General features: G+C 45.6%; 1 protein-coding gene across 2 annotated transcripts in view; it reads right to left on the bottom strand.

The window, feature by feature from the left end:
• Window positions 1-328: 328 nt before the first annotated feature.
• The window catches only part of ANXA13 (annexin A13), a 56,799-nt gene continuing 38,163 nt past the window's right edge, over window positions 329-18,964 (bottom strand). The window contains exons 4-11 of one of the 2 annotated variants that reach the window (XM_054498417.2): window positions 17,959-18,129; window positions 15,238-15,271; window positions 15,052-15,131; window positions 13,262-13,330; window positions 12,748-12,849; window positions 8,399-8,474; window positions 4,145-4,257; window positions 329-894 (exon numbers count right to left, since the gene is read on the bottom strand). In XM_054498417.2, the coding sequence (XP_054354392.2) occupies window positions 775-894; window positions 4,145-4,257; window positions 8,399-8,474; window positions 12,748-12,849; window positions 13,262-13,330; window positions 15,052-15,131; window positions 15,238-15,271; window positions 17,959-18,129 (765 nt within the window). In that variant the 3' untranslated portion in view covers window positions 329-774. The remainder of the gene's footprint in view (window positions 895-4,144; window positions 4,258-8,398; window positions 8,475-12,747; window positions 12,850-13,261; window positions 13,331-15,051; window positions 15,132-15,237; window positions 15,272-17,958; window positions 18,130-18,964) is intronic. The other variant, XM_054498418.2, reaches the window with a different exon arrangement.

Here is an 18,964-nt window from a genome sequence, read left to right on the forward strand (position 1 = left end):
ACACAGAATCTATTGGTGTGGAACCAATTCACTTCAGAGGTAGACCATTGATCTTGATCTTGTTGGCACTTTGCTCAACTTAATTGTATTTGAAGATCAGACGGAAGACTCAAGTGGGTCAAATGTCTAGAGAAGAAAACCCAGTTAAACCAGGTAGCAGCTTAGGGAATTTTACCCTTAGTTACAGTTTACAAAAGCAAGTGAATTGTTTCCTTATGACTAGCCTTGATTAGTGACCACTAAAAAATGTATGTTTGAATTTCACAAGTCATACATTTCCAAGACAAAAGCCCAAACTTATCAAGACAATCTTTGGAAAAGCAGCTGATAGAGGTATAATCCACAACTTTAATTAACAATGAGGCTTTCAGATTGAACACACAGAAGGAAAATTAATAAATTGTTTAATTTTGTCTTTCCTGTACCTTACTTGTGTGATGCATATCCTTCTAAATGTGCCATTACAAATGCATGATTTTTTCATCAACCGCTGATTTCATTAGTGTTTAGAAAACATCCAGTTACCATGCTAAAAGAAAGTGAAGAGGCAGCCTAGATGCTTGCTAAGCCAGAGTTCAAGGTGCCCTGCCCACGCATCTTAACGTTGCTGCCCTTAACTTAAACAGCTTGGCCTGGCTGCGCCGCTTAAGCTGCCAAGAAAGTAATCCGGGACTCTTGAGGGTTTTTGTGCGGGAGTCTCATTTGCAAGTTTGATTTGGAATGTGCTCTTGACAAAGGCGGTTCCACCCTGTGTTCCTATTGACCTGGCTTGGCTCAGTGCAAGAGGGCTACTAGCAGTTTCCGGAAGTCCCCAGAGGTGTCTGAGTGAACCATGTCAGAGAGAGACTTCTGATACTTCTCTTGGAACTTTGCTTTGATGCCCTGAAGGTCCACCTGTAGAAAAAATAACAGCAATGGAAATAAGAAGATTTATGGTGTGTTCACAAACGGTGGGCACTGTTCTACACATGTTATACTCATTTGCTCATTCATGCCTTAAAACAGCCCTTGAGATAGGGCTTTATTTCCTTTCATTATTTCCTTTATCACATTATTTCAATTTTGTGATCAGGAAAGGGAAGGCAGAGGTCAATTCCCCAAAGGTTGCAGAGGTGTCCGTGTGTGTGTGTTCCACTAAAACTCTTGAATTTCTTTTTTTTCTTTTCTTTTTCTTTTCTTTTTTTTTTTTTTGAGACAGAGTTTCGCTCTTGTTGCTGAGGCTGGAGTGCAATGGTGCGGTCTCGGCTCACTGCAATCTCTGCCTCCCGGGTTCAAGCGATTGTCCTGCCTCAGCCTCCCAAGTAGGTGGGATTACAGTCAACCACCATGCCTGGCTAATTTTTTTCTGTATTTTTAGTAGAGACGGGGGTTTCATCATGTTGGCCAGACTGGTCTCGAACTCATGACCTCAGGTGATCCACCCACCTCAGCTCCCGGAGTGCTGGGATTACAGGCGTGAGCCACCATGCCTGGCCCTAAAACTCTTGAATTTCATACAGTTTTTACATGTTACAAAGTATTATCTTTCTTTTGAGTTTTAACAGTTATTTGAAAATGAATTGCCCTAAGCTAGCAGGACTGTACACAACCTAGCAGTGAGCCTGAATTGGCCTGCAGGCTGTAGTTGGTTAACCCCTGGTATAAAGTTAAGAAAATTGTCAACACAGAGATGTGGAATTAAGCAGTTTTTCCCTCATGCCCTGATTAGCAAGGATATTAGTACCAGTCAACACAACTCAAATCACTAGCAACTTGTAGGATTTATTTTGAATCTAATTTATTGGAAGTTTGAAAAACCCGTGTGCTAGAAGTGATGATAGGACTCAGGAGAAAAATAAATCCAAAGATTGCTCTGCCAAAAGATTCTTACAGCCTAGCAAAGGAGATGATACTTGTACCAGAAAAGATGTAATTCCAGGTAGAACATAATGGATCTCATAAAAGAAGCAGAGAACTCTTTTTAACCAGGAGTCTTTCTTTTCTTTTCTTTTCTTTTTTGGCTTAGACCCTACCTTGTACTCCAGACCCAAAAAGTGTGGCTCAGGGATCTGATTCTTTCTTCTCCTGCCCCAGTGAGAGGGCTGAGCTGAGACAGTGAGAGAAATGATCAGGATGGGAGTATGTGGGGGAGTGAGGGAGGGTTTGCAGTGGATGCGGAGCAGGTGGCAGACACTACAGGAGACAGGTGGTGTCTGTCTCTCCCCCAGCCTGTGTGTCCCCCTGCTCTGCTGCTTGGCTCCTTGCCCCGTGCTGGGACAGGGGCAGGAAGGTGGAGGGTGGGTGGGGATGGGGTGCACAGGGCTCTGTTCTGTGGCTTTGGGAGATTAGGAAATCTGGCCAAACTACTATGTCTAGCCAGGCCTGAAGCCTTCTGAGGGAACTGCCCACATGTTGAGATGGCCTAGGACGTGTGGTTGATTCTGAGATGGGACAGAGCTTCTTGGAATAAAACACTCCGTGGGCCATGTTGGAGTGATCACGGAACCCTCACAAGCCCTTCGGATGGAGCCAGTCTCTCTGGGGGTCATTCGGAATCCTGGGTCTTCATTGTGTTCAACCTGTCCCTTTTGAGTCCCTCAAGATCTCTCATCTCTCAGTGACTTTGGCTGGAGGTCGAGTTGCTAAGAGACAGAGGGACGGACAAGGCAGAAGACCTGGAGAGAAAGGAGGGAGAGGGATTTGGAGCCATGGAGGGGAGAGGCAGAGGCATGGCAGGAGCAGAGCAGAGAGACTGGCAAAGGGAAAGAGGGGAGAGAGAGAGACGTGGCCTTCAATAGAAAAAGACGAGTTGTGGAGGAGGAGAAAGGAGGGGAGGAGAAATTCCAGGAATAGAAATAAAAAAGCAAGAACTGTCTTGTTGCAAAGTTATATTTAAAAACAGTGTCAGATGTTAACTATTATTTGTTAAGAAGCCATGGATCAGAATTTGGGTTGGTGTCCCTCCCCCTTCACCTCCCCTTTCATTTAACAACTTTTTTTTTTTTTTTTTGAGGGAAGATGTCTGTGGTTTTCAAGTGCTTAGTTCCACTTCATTCCCCAAGGCTTCTCCTGCTGCCGATGAAATGCCACTTCCCCTTTATTTTGTACCACCTTCTGTCTGTGGCCCCATATCCCAAAGTGTTAGCTGTGACCCTTTTTTTTTTTTGAGACCGAGTCTCGCTCTGTTACTCAGACTGGAGTGCAGTGGCACCATCTTGTCTCACTACAACCTCCACCTTCTGGGTTCAAGCAATTCTCATGCCTCAGCCTCCTGAGTAGCTGGGACTACAAGTGTGTGCCACCATGCCCAGCTAATTTTTGTATTTTTAGTAGTGACGGGGTTTCACCATGTTGGCCAGGCCGGTCTCGAACTCCTGACCTCAGGTGATCCACCCACCTCGGCCTCCCAAAGTGTTGGGATTACAGGCATGAGCCACTGCACCCGACCAGCTGTGATCTTGACGGCTGCTCCCAAGCGGTTGGCTCTTCCTCTCCCTTCTCTTTCTTATACACACACATTCTCCGAGAGCAAGCACAAATTGGCTTTTAGGGGGTGAAAAAGCCCTTAATTTTTTTACGTATAAAGCACTGATATCCACATGGTATATAAACAGATTTGTAGTATTATCTCTGGTGTTAACATTTCTTGGGGGGAAGGGATGGCAATGAAGAAACACGTGTCTAAAAAGGTTCCTTAGAACAGCAATAGTTTTTAAAAAGATTGAGAACCATTGCCTTATGCTGATGTGCTTGCTTCTGCAGTGTGTTCAGTTAAGGAAAGTCCTCGCTCAGGAATTCAGAAATCATTCTCTTTTTGTCCCTGCTGCTGGTTGACCTCTTTCAAGTGTCTTTGTTTTGTCTTCCTTAACATGGAGCCGTGCATAGCTGCAGCCCCTGAGAACCGCTCAACAGGGTTGCCTCTCGCCCCTCCACGAGCTCTCTGGAGCCACAGAGGACAAAAAGAGAAGCAAGGATCATTATTGTATTTTTATAAAAAACAGATTGAAGCAGAGCACAATGTCTTCTGCAAATTCTGGGAAGGCAAGGGGCCATCTCTGTTTTACTTTTTCTGTAAATAGGCCCTTAATAGAAACTATTTGTTGATGACATCAGTGGTGGAAAAAAGAGTAGTTGCAGCCGCCTCTTTGGAGTTGGAGTGTCTTACCTCGGCCCTGGTCACGATTATGCGAATCAACGTCTCCTCATCGGTCCCCGCACCCTTCATCGACTTGTACAGATGTTCAGCAAAATAGCCCTCGCAGTCCCGGGCACATCTCACTGGGCAGGACGAAGGAAGAGAGAATGTGAGGCTTTCACGTTTTGTGGAATGACCTTGGGACCCCCCTAAATGTCACCTGGCTGCCCTTTGAGCTGACTGGATGGTGAGGCAGAGGTTTGAAAGGAGCTGACTTGACACCGTTGTGAAATGATATTCGGAAGTTTCCTTGGTCAGAGCACCTGGAATCTTCAAGCATAGCTCCCCTCCTGTCCCCTGAAGACCCTCTAGAGGAGAGCTGTGGCATCCTCGGGCCCTCCTGGCCACGTCCATGATTCTCGTTATTTCCCAGCAGAAATAACTTTCCCTATCGAGTGAAATCTCTGGTGCTGTCCTAGGGTTCTGAAGGGAAACAGATTGGCCAGCAACCTTCTGGAACAAAACTTCATCATCTTGACAATGTATCCAGTTGGACAGCCGCCTGCTCTCCTATACTCAACAACCTCCCTACCCTTTGTTTTTCCTCACTGGGGTTGTTTTGGAAGCCTCATCTCTGAACCTTTTCCAGGTTCCCCATGATCTTTTGGTTTGCAATCCGGGATGCGGACTTGATGAAATGTTTGATCCTTTTTAGAGATCACTTTCCTACGATGCTGCTATTTGCTCTTTCCTGGCTTCCCCTTGCCTTCCAGCTTTGATCTATCCACAGCTTAATGAAGCGTGGTCTCTATTCATCAAGCAGGTGACAGGGTGCATCTCTTCTCCTGGGAATAAATCATTCCTTCCCCTCCTCCCAGGCGCATATGGATCCATCATGACTAACACGTTAGAGGAAAAGAAAAATTTGCCCTTTAGGCTGTTAACATTTCTCTAGAACACTTGATGATGTTAGTGATTAACAGTAAGTGATTATTTCAGCATAAATGTGGAATGTGCAAGCTTACTATGTCCCATAATGGGGCTGTTGTTGTCTAGGGGACTGTCTGTGTGATTGATGCTTATAAGCAGGGGAGAGGAGCAGAGTTCGGGAAGCAGAGTCTAGGTTGGGGACAAGCCTCCTTTTACAGGCCATGTGGCAGCTGCCACAGTTTCAATGGAAAAGAAAATTGCACTGGAAAAGAAACGATGTCTGGCCTCTTTCCCCTGAGAACAACCCAAAAGCTGCTGGATTGGTGGTTCAGGGGAAACTTGCATGCTACTTTGGGGAGTAGCATATTCAAGACTCACTGTGGTCACCAGTGTGCTAATGAGCACCACAAGGTTTTCCTGAAAATCCTCTTCCATACAGCGCGGCTTGATGTGGGGATCATTGTCTGCCTGAAGTCACTGTGTTCCACTCCTGCACAGAGGTCTTCTCCCTTGACATTCCTTCTACCTGATATTTTGGGAAGAAAACTCTCAACATTTCTCCTGTCTATAATCTATGCTTGGGGAACAACCTCTGTTGTTAGCAGCAGCAGGAATCCCTAAAAAGGCTGGGCAGGGATAGCCAAAGAAGATGTGGAATAAAATTCTTCACTGCAGCCAGGCATGGTGGCTCACACCTGTAATCCCAGCGCTTTGGGAGGCCGAGGTGGGTGGATCACTTGAGGTCAGGAGTTCAAGACCGGCTTGGCCAACATGGTGAAACTCCGTCTCTACTAATAACACAAAAATTAGCCAGGTGTGGTAATCCCAGCTACTTGAGAGGCTGAGGCATGAGAATCACTTGAACCCGGGAGGCAGAGGTTGCAGTAAGCCAAGATTGCGCCACTGCACTCTAACCTGGGTGACAGAGTGAAACTGTGTCTTTAAAAAAAAAAAAAAAAAAAGAAAGAAAGAAAGAAAAAAAACCCTCTTCACAAGTGGCAGGAAGGGCAGCCAGCCCAGTGCTCTATATCTTGCTCCCCTTTGCCTTCAGAGCAAGTTCCTGAACTTCAGTGAGTATAACACAGTCACTTGGACAGTTTGTAAAAGTGTGGCTTCCCGGGCTCCCTTCCTGGAGGTTCTCAATGGGAACCCGGAGTGAGGCCCAGCAACCTGCATTGTAACAGGTGATTCTAAGGCAGGGGGTCCATAGACCTCACTTTGAGAAATGCTGCTCCAGAGGCTGCATGTGGTGGGAGCCATTTGGCCTCAGCCCCCTGCTCCTAGATGTTAGTCATAAACTGGCATCGCTATAAGTTAGGTGGGAGTGGGGTGGGAGGTGTCTAGAAAATAGTCATGAAGCTGTATTCTGTTATTTGTGTGGCTTATTCTCAAGGTCTTTTCTAATCACTTTTTTTCACTACCACTGGAGTACAGCTCTCTCTTAGACTGTGTGGTCCTCAACCCCAGGGACGTGGCTTTTCCGTCATCTGTACCATCTTTGCTCTTTGTTTTTTATCTTTATCTTTAGCCTAATCTGTTGATTTGTACCCACCAGCTTAAAATCCACCATGAGCTTTAGGCTCCTTAAGAGCAAGAACTGGCCTTATTTACCTCTTATTCCCACACCCAGTGCAAACCCTGGGCCCAGGCAGGTGCTGAGTAAATGTTAAATCATTGAATAGTTGTAATACCATCTTCTGACTACACTCTGGTGTTTTCCCGATTCTCACACTGCAAGTATAGCAAGCAAGGACGTACAGCCTCAGAACCAGGCCATGAGTGGATCCTATTATCTACTCAAGACTCTTCTTAATTATGCCTAGTGTTCCATTATTGGAATGTTAAGCATGTGGGAGTTATTTATATCCTACTGTTCAAGGTCATCGCCAAGGTCTGAATTTTTCACACATGTCTGCAATTCAAAAAATTGCAACCTCCGGCATAAATGGCTTAAGGCCCTAAGCATAGTCACTTATACCAGGGCTCGTGTATATATCCAGTGTGGGTCATGACTAACACCAGGGATTTTTAGGCCTCCGGATATCACAGCAGAGGTCTTGCTCATTGAATGCAAAACAAGGATGGATTAAAAAAAGTCAATTGCTGACATTGTTCAAAAAAACCCCAAAGAAACCAAACAAAAGACTTTGGCAACTGGAGCACATTTTTTAACTTCCAGGGCTGCTTATTTGGTTCTTCCTCTTCTGAGGACAGGTCTCTCCATTGCTTCTGCCATTTGGGTTGGTGCCCTGGATTCCTCACCACAGGAGTGTGGACAATGGACAATGCCTTCATTCCAGGGCTTGCAGAAAGAAAGAAGGAGCCTGCCAGACACAGCCCCATGCCCATCTCTCTGCTATTTCCTGCCTTTGGGCAACACCTGGAGAGGAGGTCCTAGGGTTTGGTTGGCACAATCAGGATCTGATCTCCCTCCCCTCTCTTTCCAAACAAACTTCATTCTTTGAAAACATTGAAAGGAACCAAATGGAAAAGGAAACCTGTGAGCTATCAGGCTGCCTGAAACTGGATAACAGTCTAGGTTGTTGACAGGTGCCCTCAGGGACCCATGGCATTAGTGGGTGATACGGTGTGGCTGTGTCCACACTCAAATCTCATCTTGAATTATAGCTCCCACAATTCCCACCTGTTGTGGGAGGGACCCAGTGGGAGATAATTCAATCATGGGGGTGGCTTCCCCTCATACTGTTCTCATGGTAGGGAATAAGTTTCACGAGATTTGATGATTTTATAAGGGGTTTCCTCTTTTCCTTGGGTCTTATTCTGCCTTGTCTGCCACCATGTAAGATGTGCCTTCTATCTTCCGCCATGATTGTGAGGCCTCCCCAGGCACATGGAACTGTGAGTCCATTAAGCATCTTTTTCTTTATAAATTACCCCGTCTTGGCTATGTCTTTATTAGCAGCATGAAAATGGACTAATACAGCAGGACTGCAATGGATGCTGTGGTGTGCCACTCAGATGCCCTATTCAGGATCGAGGCAGTCATTCACAGCTGAGTCCCTCCCCAGGAATCTCACTCCAAAGGAGAGAGCTGGCTTGCCCAAAGTTGTACTGCTCCCCTGGTACAGCCAGTGTTACATGACTGGTTGATGTGGGGTGCAAAAGCCTGGCCCCCTTGCTCCACTTTGGACATCTCAGCTTCCGAGCTTCCTGTGGGATCAGCAACACCTCTGTTGCAACTACATCACAGTCACTCTGTCTCTTGCTTAGTGCTGCTTAGATGTGTTGACCCCCAAAGGCTATTCCCTCAAATCTTCCTATACACAAACCTCTATCTGAGTCTGGTTCCAGGCAGCCCAACCTAAGACAGGAACTCTCCTAACTTTACTTTACCGAGAGTTAAATAGGCCTTCTGCAAGTCGCCTGATGTTTCTTCTTCAATGGCTTCTTCTATGTCTTTGCCAATGAGCTGCAGAGAAAACCAAAATCAACTGTGATTCCAGGTTTGCCTTTGACCTTAGTACTCTTGGGGTTGTTCCTCTACAAAAAGCACTAAAGTTTACCAGATTTAGTCCTGTGGCTTCAGTGAACTCCTATCCTGACTCTTGCCTTGTAGGATTGGGGTGTTTGTCACCCATTCGAGAGAGGGCTCTTGTTGCTGAGGAGTCAGTCTAGATTTGACTCCTAATGGATTTGACCTTAGTCAGTGCCACTCCCTCAACCTCAATTTCCTCATGTGTAAAATTTGGGAGTGGAGAAACAATTAATGTATATTATATATTATAATATATATAATTAATATATAATATATATTACAATATATAATTAATATATAACATATACTATAATCATAGATAGTTTTTAACACTGATGTGTAATTTAGTTCCCATGTGTTCTTCACCCTTTCCAGTTTCAATTTCCCAGGAGGCTGTGGTTATGATCATCTGACATGCACCTCCATCCTCTCCCTTGTCTTGGGACCAGGGACTTAGTCACAGTTTGAGTGAAATAAGTAGGCATGGTGAAATTCATGATAACAACTTGATCTAAAGTTCCTGAGAGGGTGGGTCTGCAAGGGCTGGGAGCCGGGGGTGCTGACCACATCAAAATGCCACTTGTCTTCACTCTGGGGTGATTCCAGATAATCCTATATTCACCACTGGCTCACATATTGCTCTGCACAGCATTACACATTAGGTTTCTTTCTAAATATTTACAGAAGCTGAAGTTCAGAGTAAATTGTGACTATCCTTAACACAAATACTGCCCGGGCCAAGCTCAGGTCAGGCACATAAAGAGAAAGGAGAATGCTTTGCTGGGTTTGGGGAAACGCAATTAAGCATTAGAAATACTGAAATTTCTTTCCTAGAAATTATCTTTTGAGGATATGACACAATTGATTCTATAAATAATCGCAGACTTTGAGTATGCACCAGTGGAGTTTATGTGGTTTATTTTGAAAACACAGGTAAACAAAATGTTCTTTGTGATGTAAGCACAATATATGTCGGGGGAGGAACTGTGTCCAGATTTAATGAAGCCCTGTTGCTTGATCTCCTAGTCATTGTTTGCGTATCTGGAGGCCCTGGTGTGTGGCAATAGAAACCAGATTAGAAGAGTGGGGGAACTGTCCCTTCCTTAGCTGCCCCCAGTCTTTTTTGGGTTTGATGTGGGAGTCATTATTTTGGAAGGGACTGGTATCCCTTTCCCAGAAACAAGGTTCTTGTTCTGTAGACTGAGATCATGCTTCAAGAGAACATTTTGTTCACACAGGTCTTGTTTACTTTAAAAAATCCTCACATTAAACCATTTTTCATTTCTATTGTTAATATCAGGCTAGAACAGGGATTTTAAATTTTCTGTAGAATCTCAGCCTACAAAACAGATGAAAGCAGAAAGCAGAGCTATGCTGGGATGCGGGCGGTGGGCTCCTTTCCCTAGCCATTGGCATCAATACCATGTTTTTCCCTCTCAGGTTTTTTCCTTGCACAACTCCAGGAGGCACTATTCACACACTGCAACAAGAAGGTACTGCCCTGTCTGCTTCCTGCCCCACCCTACTCCTGGTAGCTGCTGAGGCATCTCCATGGGACACAATCTGAAACAATGGTCTGGCCCAAGCTGTTGGGACTGTACTTTGGATACTTCTCACTTCAGTTACTGCAACATGATTCTTAGGGGCTCTTTGTACAGAAGCAGATTTTCTGATCTCAGTAGAAAAACACATTATGAGGGTAGATTCCAAACAAGTCTCTAAGACTCTAGTTAAACAGGTAGCAATGCCTGCAGGGAGGTTATTAGAGGAGCAGGGGAGACATTTCTTTATTTGAAAATCAGTTTCCCCAAATGGACGGCACGCTGACAGCAGAGCCCTCTGTGCTCTGGCACTGACTATAGCAGTAAGAGGGCTGAAGCCTCTGGCGTGGAATGAGGAACATGTACAGGGGAGGGGCAAAGGGTGAGGCACGCAGTGGGGTGGCAGCAAAGTGGGCTATGGGTATGCATACCTACCGTTTATGCTGAGCCCTGTTTGGAGACTTTACTTTGGTTTTATAGCTAGGTAAGTCTTTCATATTTGGTAACATTGGGGACTGTAATAATACTGCATGATGCAGAAGTTTGGGAAACTCTGTTGCGTGGCCTGGGATTGCTGGGAGTGTCAGAAATTAAGACTCAGGCTTAGAGCATAAATAAATGGCAAAACCCTGAGTTTTTGTGCTGAAAATTAAAATTCAACCCTAAGCCAGGACGACTCATGCCACATAAGAAACTCCAGTGATCTCAGACTAGCATCTCTGTGCTTTTGGTCAGAAGCCATCAGAAAAATCATAGAACCAGGGTCTAAGAGCAGGCTGAACTCTAAAAACATCAGCAATAAATATCAAGAATGACACTTGAGCAAGGCTTTTGAAATGGATAAATAGATAGCATTTTAGAGCTGGTTTCATGTAAAGAATCATCAAATCCATAGATTACCTTATTGTACATGTAAGCTTTAGCCCTGATTTTTGGCCCTGTCTGTTCACCCAGGGAGAGGCCTGACAATTGCTAATGTTCATTGAACGCCTACTGCATGCCAGGGACTAACTGCTTATTTCCCTTAACTCATTTAATCCTTATTAACCCTATGAAGTAGGTACTATTATCCCTATTTTACAGTTTGGGAAACCAAGGCACAGAACCCTTAATAACTTGCACAAGGGCATACAGCTGTAGCCTAAAGCTGACTTCTTAAACTGTAATATACATTAAAATCACCTGGAACACCTGCTCTAGCACAGATGGTCAGGCGCCAGCCCCGGGGAATCTGATTCAGTAGGTCTAGTGGGGACTGAAAATTCTCCATTTAAACAAATTCTCAAGTGATGCTGATGGTGCTGTTTCAGGATCAACTTTGAGATGTTAGCCTAGAGAGTGTACTTTCAGGTAGTCAGTTCATACACACACACGCATGTACCCAGAAACTCCATCTGTGGGCCCCGTAGTGTGGGAAGAGGATCTCAGTCATAGAGAAGTCCTCCAGCTCAGAGGCTACGCAGCTCCAGGAACAAGAGACCAGGGGAGTGCAGGGTCAGCTGTCTTTGATCATGACTTTGGGCACGATTTGAAAGGAGCAGGCCCTAAAGGCTTATATACAGTCATGATAAAATTCCAAAGCTTTATTGTCTTTTTATCTGCTGGCAACACATAGGAAATGCTATTTGGAGTGAGGAGCGGCCAGCTTCAGCTGAGGTAGGAGCTCAGGCCGGGGAATCTTGGAGTTCTCATCCACTCTTTGCTACTGACTTGCTGTGTGGTCCTGATAAGTTACAGATGGTTCCTCACTCAACAGACTTTCCTTGTCCAGCAGTTGTGGGTCACAATAGTTGTTCGGCCTACATTATAGTTATGGTGTTGTTGTGAAACTGAATGAGACACAGAACATAGAAGTGCTTTGAATAGGTAAAAGCACTCTACACATATAAAATACGATGCCAAAAAAAAAAATCTGATATTCCATTCCAGGCATTTTGCAAGTAAAGACTGCTTTTCCGGGAAGGACTTACTGCTAAGGGCCTTGAAATAACTAACTCACCTTGAGGGCTTAAATTTATCCTAGGATTAAAATATAATTTATGTGCATCTTTTCAGGAGCCTATCTTTGAGGTACCTCATATCTGTCTTGCGAATGGTGGGCACTGTTAGCCAACTGTAAACTGGAGTAATAATAGCAAACATTAGTATGCTTGCCACATGCCAGCTACTGTTCTGAGTCTTTATCTTATTTAACCTTAAAATCACTCTGAGGGTGTGAAGATGATGTTCATGGTTCCTGTTCTAGAAAAGAGGATGGAGAGATTTGGTCACTTGCCAGTGGTAGACCCAGGATTTGCACCTGGGCTCTTGGACTCTAGAGCTTTGCCCCTGAATGGGACACTTGCTTCCCTGGCCTCTGTTGTGAAGCCTGGGTACTGCATCTGGGTCTGGACGATTCTTGGTGGTGGGCTGTCCTGTGCACTGCAGGCTGTTTAGCAGCATCCCGGGCCTCTGTTCGCTAGATGCCAGGGCCACCACTCCCAGCTGTGACAACTCCAAATAATTCTAGACATTATCAAATATTACCTAGGTAGGAAAATCGCCTCCAATTGAGAACAACTGTTGTAAAGGATCCCCAATTCCTTATTGCAGATCTTGGCTTCTTTTGGAAATAACTTAAGACACTTTCAGAGTGAACTCTTTTGCCCCAATACTTTATGACTTACAATTTGATAGGCTTGAAAGGTGGCTCTTAACTGCTTGTAGCTCCTCTTGGCCAGGACTTCATTGAAGGCAAGCTCTTCAGTGCCCCAGCGGCCTTCCCCTGCCTCAAGGGTCAAATACAAACACTTTGAAAAAGTCTTTTGTGAAAAGACTGATTATGCAGTGCTGTGACTAGGCCTCACTTACAGGAAATTATAAACTATGCATTGAATAGAAGTCAAATGGACTAAGCACTTTCAGCTTCTAACCCACAAATGTATTTCACATACTCATTTATATTGTTTACAACATTCTTTGTTCCAAAACGGATCTGGTGTGGTCAACCCCAGAGTATAAGAATAGGAACCATTCATTTAGATTCATGGAAACTATATATATGATCTATAAAGATCTAAGCATATGTTTGTTTCTTATTTCCCAAGTAACTCATCTTTGCATGAAATAAACATTTGTTGAAAATAATGTTAATAAATTTAAAAAAAGAATTTGCAGAGACTGGCATGTCTGCACACATACATCATACAGATCTTTGGCATCCTGACCAGCTAGATCTTTGTCCACGTCATCTCCTTCATTGCGATTAGCCTAGAAAAATTGACACATTGTTATTAACTTGCATTCCTGCTTGACCACAGAAAACAAACAAACAAAAAACAAAGTCCTGGAGAAAGAGGTCAATTCTTTCTCAGCTCAGCTCAGTTCAGCCTGGCAAGGAGGTAACACCTGCTCTTTGCTGCCATCTTTTGGGCACAACGGATAAACAGAGTAGCTTCTGTGGCAACACTTGGTTTTGCCTTTTTTTTTTTTTTTTTGGTAGAAACCAGAGTCACCCATAAACCCCACTGACCTCTGAGCAGACTGAGTGCGATCTCTGGTTTTCCCTAGAATGAGTCCCCTCTTCGTTTCAAAATATCAGATTTCACCACTCAAGGTCCCAGTCCTAAAGAACCCTGAGAGCTGGTCGTGGAAGTCTAACTTGAGCCCTTTGTGGTGGGCAGAATTCTAAGATGACCCAATGGTCCACATCCTTGTATAATCCCCTTCCCTTGAGTGTGGGTGAGAGCTATGAATGTGAGGAGATGCTACTCCTGTGATTGTGTTATATTCAATGGCAAAGGGGAATTTTGCAGATATAATTCAGGTCTCCAATCAGCTGAGTTCACCAAAAGGGAGATTATGCTTGGCCGGCCTGACCCAAATCAGTGAGCTCTTCTTAAAAGGTCAGAGATGGAAGAAGTCAGAGAGATGAGCTGCTGCCAGACTGGAAGAAACCAAATAGCCATGTGGTGCACTGCCTTGGGGGACTGTGTGGAAGGGAGCTGCTGGTGGTCTCTGGGAGCTGATAGTAGCTTCTGGTCAACAGCAAGAAAATGGGGACATCAAACACAGCCATAAAGAAATGAATTCTGCCAACAATTAATGAGCTTGGAAGAAGACTCTGAGCCTCAGATGAGATGGCAGCCCTGGCCAACACCTTGATTTCAGCCTGTTGAGAACCTGACCAAAGGACTCAGCGAACCCAAATATTTCTCAGCTGGATCTCCAAGATACTACTTGGACTCCTGTCCCATGGAAACTGTGAGATGATAGATCTATGTTGTTTTGAGGTGCTAAGTTTGTGGCAATTTGTTATGCAGCAAGAGAAAAACACCCTTCCTGCTGCAGTGGAAGCCTCTCTCTTCTGTTCTCTTCTGTCAGCGTATCCCACTGGGAGAAACAAAACAGAGAAAATGCACAGAGCTTGTAAAGATGGGTGTGTCCATGAGAATACAGATGTGTCTGTCTAGAGGTCTTGGGGGGCTATGTCCCAGCAGGGCCAATTCTGAAAGCCCTGATGTCCTGGCTGAGTTTCTTGTTGTAGTCCTTACAGGCCCCGGATCCAGTGAATCCTGGAAGTAATTATAGAGTTGTGTTGTGGAAGCAGCCCTGCTTGGGGTCGGATGGTCTGGTTCTTGCTTCTGGGCTGTCTCTTACTGGCTGCATGAACCTGGGCAGGTTACCCCACCCTCTCATGGCCTACATTTCCTCATTGGCAAAATGATGAAGTGATGCTTAATGAGCTGATTAATTTACAAAAAGGGATTGTAAACTGCAAATGACTAGGCAGATTGTTTATATGGAAGTAACTCCAATTGAATATAATTTCACCAGAGCTGGGCTGATGGAGCATGGGTTGATAATCCCTCGATAATATTTTTAATATAAGAAAGAAATGTTTATCTACGTTACCCTTTTTCATCACGGTGCCATGTTGCCAAGGATTCTTTCCTAAGATGATAAAACAGGTGACACCTCTTTACTCTTACCTGTAGCAGGGACACCAGGATTTTTTTTAGGTTTCCACTTGTATCACCTTTGACATCTGATTCGAGGCTCCTATCAAATACTTCGAAGGAAGTAAACAAGGAGGGAAGAAAGCAGATGATTTAGTTTCCCAGAGGTATTTTGAAAGAAACATACTTTATCCAAAGCCAGGATGAAAAGTCACTTACGCCTTTGGTAGGCCTCTTTAATGGCGATGATTTCCTAGGGAAGGTAATTTACAAAAAAATCAATACTCCAAGGAGGGATTAATCAATAAGAGACACAGAGACATACAGAGAGAAGAGGTGGGAGACCATGTCTGGACACAGGGTGCCTTCAAGACTTCCTTTTAAGATGGTCTTCCCTATAGGTCCAGGGCGCACGCCTGGAGCGAGTCCCTGGAGATGTGAAGGGCACCCCCTCCCCCGCACCCCACCCACCTCTGCAAACATCTCAAACACAAAAGTGACAAATGCATGCCTTCTCCTTCTTTAAATGTGAGAAGTTTACAGCTAGGCTAACACCTTCTTTCACCACCTCCTCGCCTGGTCTCACTCTCTCTTCCCCATTCAGGTAACCCATGTTAGAAGTTCAGTGCATATCAGAAAGATACACAGATTTCTTTTTTTTGCATTTGTATATATATGTGCTACTGAAAACAGAATTGTATAGGTGTCATGTGTTTAGCAGGTGGAATACTGTACCTATCATTCTTTGACTTAGTTTTTCTCTCAATAATAATATCCTGGAGATCCAGCTATGCTTGTACATGGATAGTCACCTAGAGTTTTTTAAAGGGACACAAAATATTCCATACTACAATAAGCTATGGTTTACTTAGCCAACCTCCTATTGATGGAGGCTTAGGTCATTTCCAAGTTTTCTCTCCTTCAAACAAGGCTTCATTCAGTAACAGACTGGCTGTGTGCAGGGGTGCTAGTTTCTCTCGAGGGTGTGTTCTTGGAGAAACTGCTTTATATTTCAATGTCTGGTGCCAAGGGGTGCACCTCAGGTGCTGCCTCAGTTTACACTTGAATCAGCAGCTTGTAAGAGCAGGCTTCCTGCTCCCCCCGCCCCCCACCTCCAAGCTGGTTAAAATGAAAGTCAGTAGGTGGTGATTGGGAGAAGGTGGTGATGGGGAGAAAGCGGTGGGGAGCCTCACTGCTGCACTCCTGGGTGGGAGGGAGGGGCAGGTCAGGTGCTGGGGGAGGCTGTTTACTTGTGCTTGTGCAGCTCCCTCCCTTTTCTCCTTCCAACCTGTGACCAGGATCTGCCTGAACCTGGCACCCGCTCTCTGCAGGTTTTTCTTCTCATCCCATCAGATCTATTTGATTGATAGAGAGGCCTTGCTTATTGGTTGAAGCCAGGAACTTAAAGAAACTAGGCTGAGGGAGAAAAAGCTATGGTCACATAAGATTAGAAAAATATATATGAATATATTTTTTGAGACGAAGTCTCACTCTGTCGCTCAGGCTGGAGTGCAGTGGCACAACCTCGGCCCACTGCAACCTCCGCCTCCCAGGTTCAAGCAATCCTCCTGCCTCAGCCTCTCAAGTAGCTGGGATTACAGATACACGGCATCACACCTGGCTAATTTTTGTACTTTTAGTAGAGACAGGCTTTCATCATGTTGGCCAGGCTGGTCTCAAACTCTGCCTGACCTCAAGTGATCTGCCTGCCTTGGCCTCCCAAAGTGCTGAGATTACGGGCGTGAACCACTGTACCTGGCCTGAAAAATATGATTAAAATTAACCTTTTCACAAAGGCAGGTGCTGACCGCCCTGGCGTTGGCTGCCTCCCTGCTGGGACCTTGGTGCTTCTGGGAAGGGTGGATGCTGAGTGGGGGAAGTTGTGTGCCTCTTGGCCTCAACTCACACTCCCGGGGGGCCTGTGCTAACCCTCCTCCGAAGCACCATCCCAACCTGAGACTCCTTGAAATGGAGGATTTTTATTATCTTGTGGGGAGAAAAGAAGTCCGGGGATGCTCTGGGAAAAGGTTTGCAGCTGTAGCCTGGACCCTCGCGGCACTTCGGGAAAAGAGGCTGAGCAGCATGAACGTGGCCCAGCACCCAGGCCTTCTCCAGCCATTTTTATGTCAGGGCACTGTTTGCATTTTGCCCGCTGTCTGCTCCAACTTCTGCTTTTATTTCCTGCTGAGAGGCCTCAAGAATGTTGGGCTCTTCTGGCATTTTCCTTGCTGGGCTGCCCCATTCTGCTGTCATGCGTGGTTGCCAAAGAGGGAGGGGTCTCTCCTATGAATTATTTGTGGACCCTCTTGACTCTTGATGAGTCCCTTGGTTCTCCTGGCTTCTGGAGCCAGAGACAAATAGTTCTCCATGGGGCCTCAACAAATGCTCTCTTCAGCCCCTGCAAAGGTGGCATGTGCCTGAGGGGCATCCCTCTGTCTGATGGCTGAAGGACACACAACCCTTGAGGGTAGTACTGGCAGCTACTGGGGTGTTCACTGGCATCTCCCAGCACCACTCGCCTCTCTTCCTCATTATAGTCTCTTTTGTACCCTATGCTAGCTGACTGCCATGGCCCAGACAGTGGCACAGACATGCTTGGGCTGCTTGTTGATTTTTCATGTCAGACGAGCCGCAAAGTCAGGCTGGGTGGGGGAAAGTAGAATTGTGCCTCTTGCTTATAAAAGCATCAGTTTAGAAAAGCAGAAGCTCACTGGACACAGCTCTTCTGTAAAGATCTATTCTGTTAAGTGGCAGCAACACCAAGACTGACCTTTGGAAGACTGGAAGAGATGTCCTCCCACATGGACCAAGCACACATATGTCTCCCCAGACACCTGCTCAGTCCATGGATAGAATGCTGGGAAGTAGGGTCCCTTCTGGGGGCTGCAACCATCTCTATTGGGCGTGTGATGCTCCCTTGCGGGCTCAGCTGGGACTGACCTTATTGGTCCTCGTGCACAGGACCTCAATGAGGACGGACTCATCTGTGCCCAGACCCTTCATAGCCTTCTGCAGCTGCCGGGCGGCGTACTCGCTGGGACGGTCCAGAAGGGCCAACGCTGTCTTCTTGAAGTTTCCACTCAGCTCACTCTTGAGTACTTCCTCCAGCTCCTACCAGAAGACAGTGAGAGAACTGCTAGGAATGGCCCAGGAGGAGAGGGGCAGGTGTCTGCTTGCACTATTGCAAGTGCTCATAGTTGACAAGAAAGGTGCTGTGGACATGAATTCTGCCAACCTGCAACCTGCTGAGAACATGCAACCTGCTCTCAGCTGCCTATCCACATTTCCCCAGGGCTGGCAGAGAGGCAGACAGGAGCTCCCTGCTCAGGGCTGGAGACCTCACCGATGAATCACAATAACAACAGTATCTGCGGAACATTTGAGGGCTCAGAGAGCTTTTTCAGCCAGTCTTCAAGATCGCTGAAAAACGCTCAAGATCTGTTGAACCTGATAAGATGAAGAATTTTCCTCAAATATTCAGCTAGGAAGGACTGAAATACAGGGCTGTTATCTCTAGGATCGGAGAATTTGTCATCCAAATTGGGATGCTTTTCAGTGTGAAAGGAGGCACTATTGGCAATTGCAGAGGACAACAGGAATAAAGAGGATTGTCATGGGAAGAACGACAGCCTGTACCGTCACTTCAGTTGTCTTGCTAAATCCTGGAAGGGACACACGTGAGGAAGAATGCAGGTATGTAGAAGGGGAAGTACATGGAATTCTTACTGGCATCTGTTTTTTTCTTTTTTTGAGACAGGGTGACTTTGTCCCCCAGGCTGGAGTGCAGTGGTGCAATCATGGCTCACTGCAGCCTTGACCTCCTGGGCTCAGATGATCCTCCCATCTCAGCCTCCCAAGTAGCTGGGACTACAGGTACACACCACCATGCTAGGCTAATTTTTAAATTTTTTTCTGTAGAGATGGGGTTTTGCCATGTTGTCCAGGC

Source organism: Pongo pygmaeus, chromosome 7 (assembly GCF_028885625.2).
Source record: "Pongo pygmaeus isolate AG05252 chromosome 7, NHGRI_mPonPyg2-v2.0_pri, whole genome shotgun sequence".
NCBI lineage: Eukaryota > Metazoa > Chordata > Mammalia > Primates > Hominidae > Pongo > Pongo pygmaeus.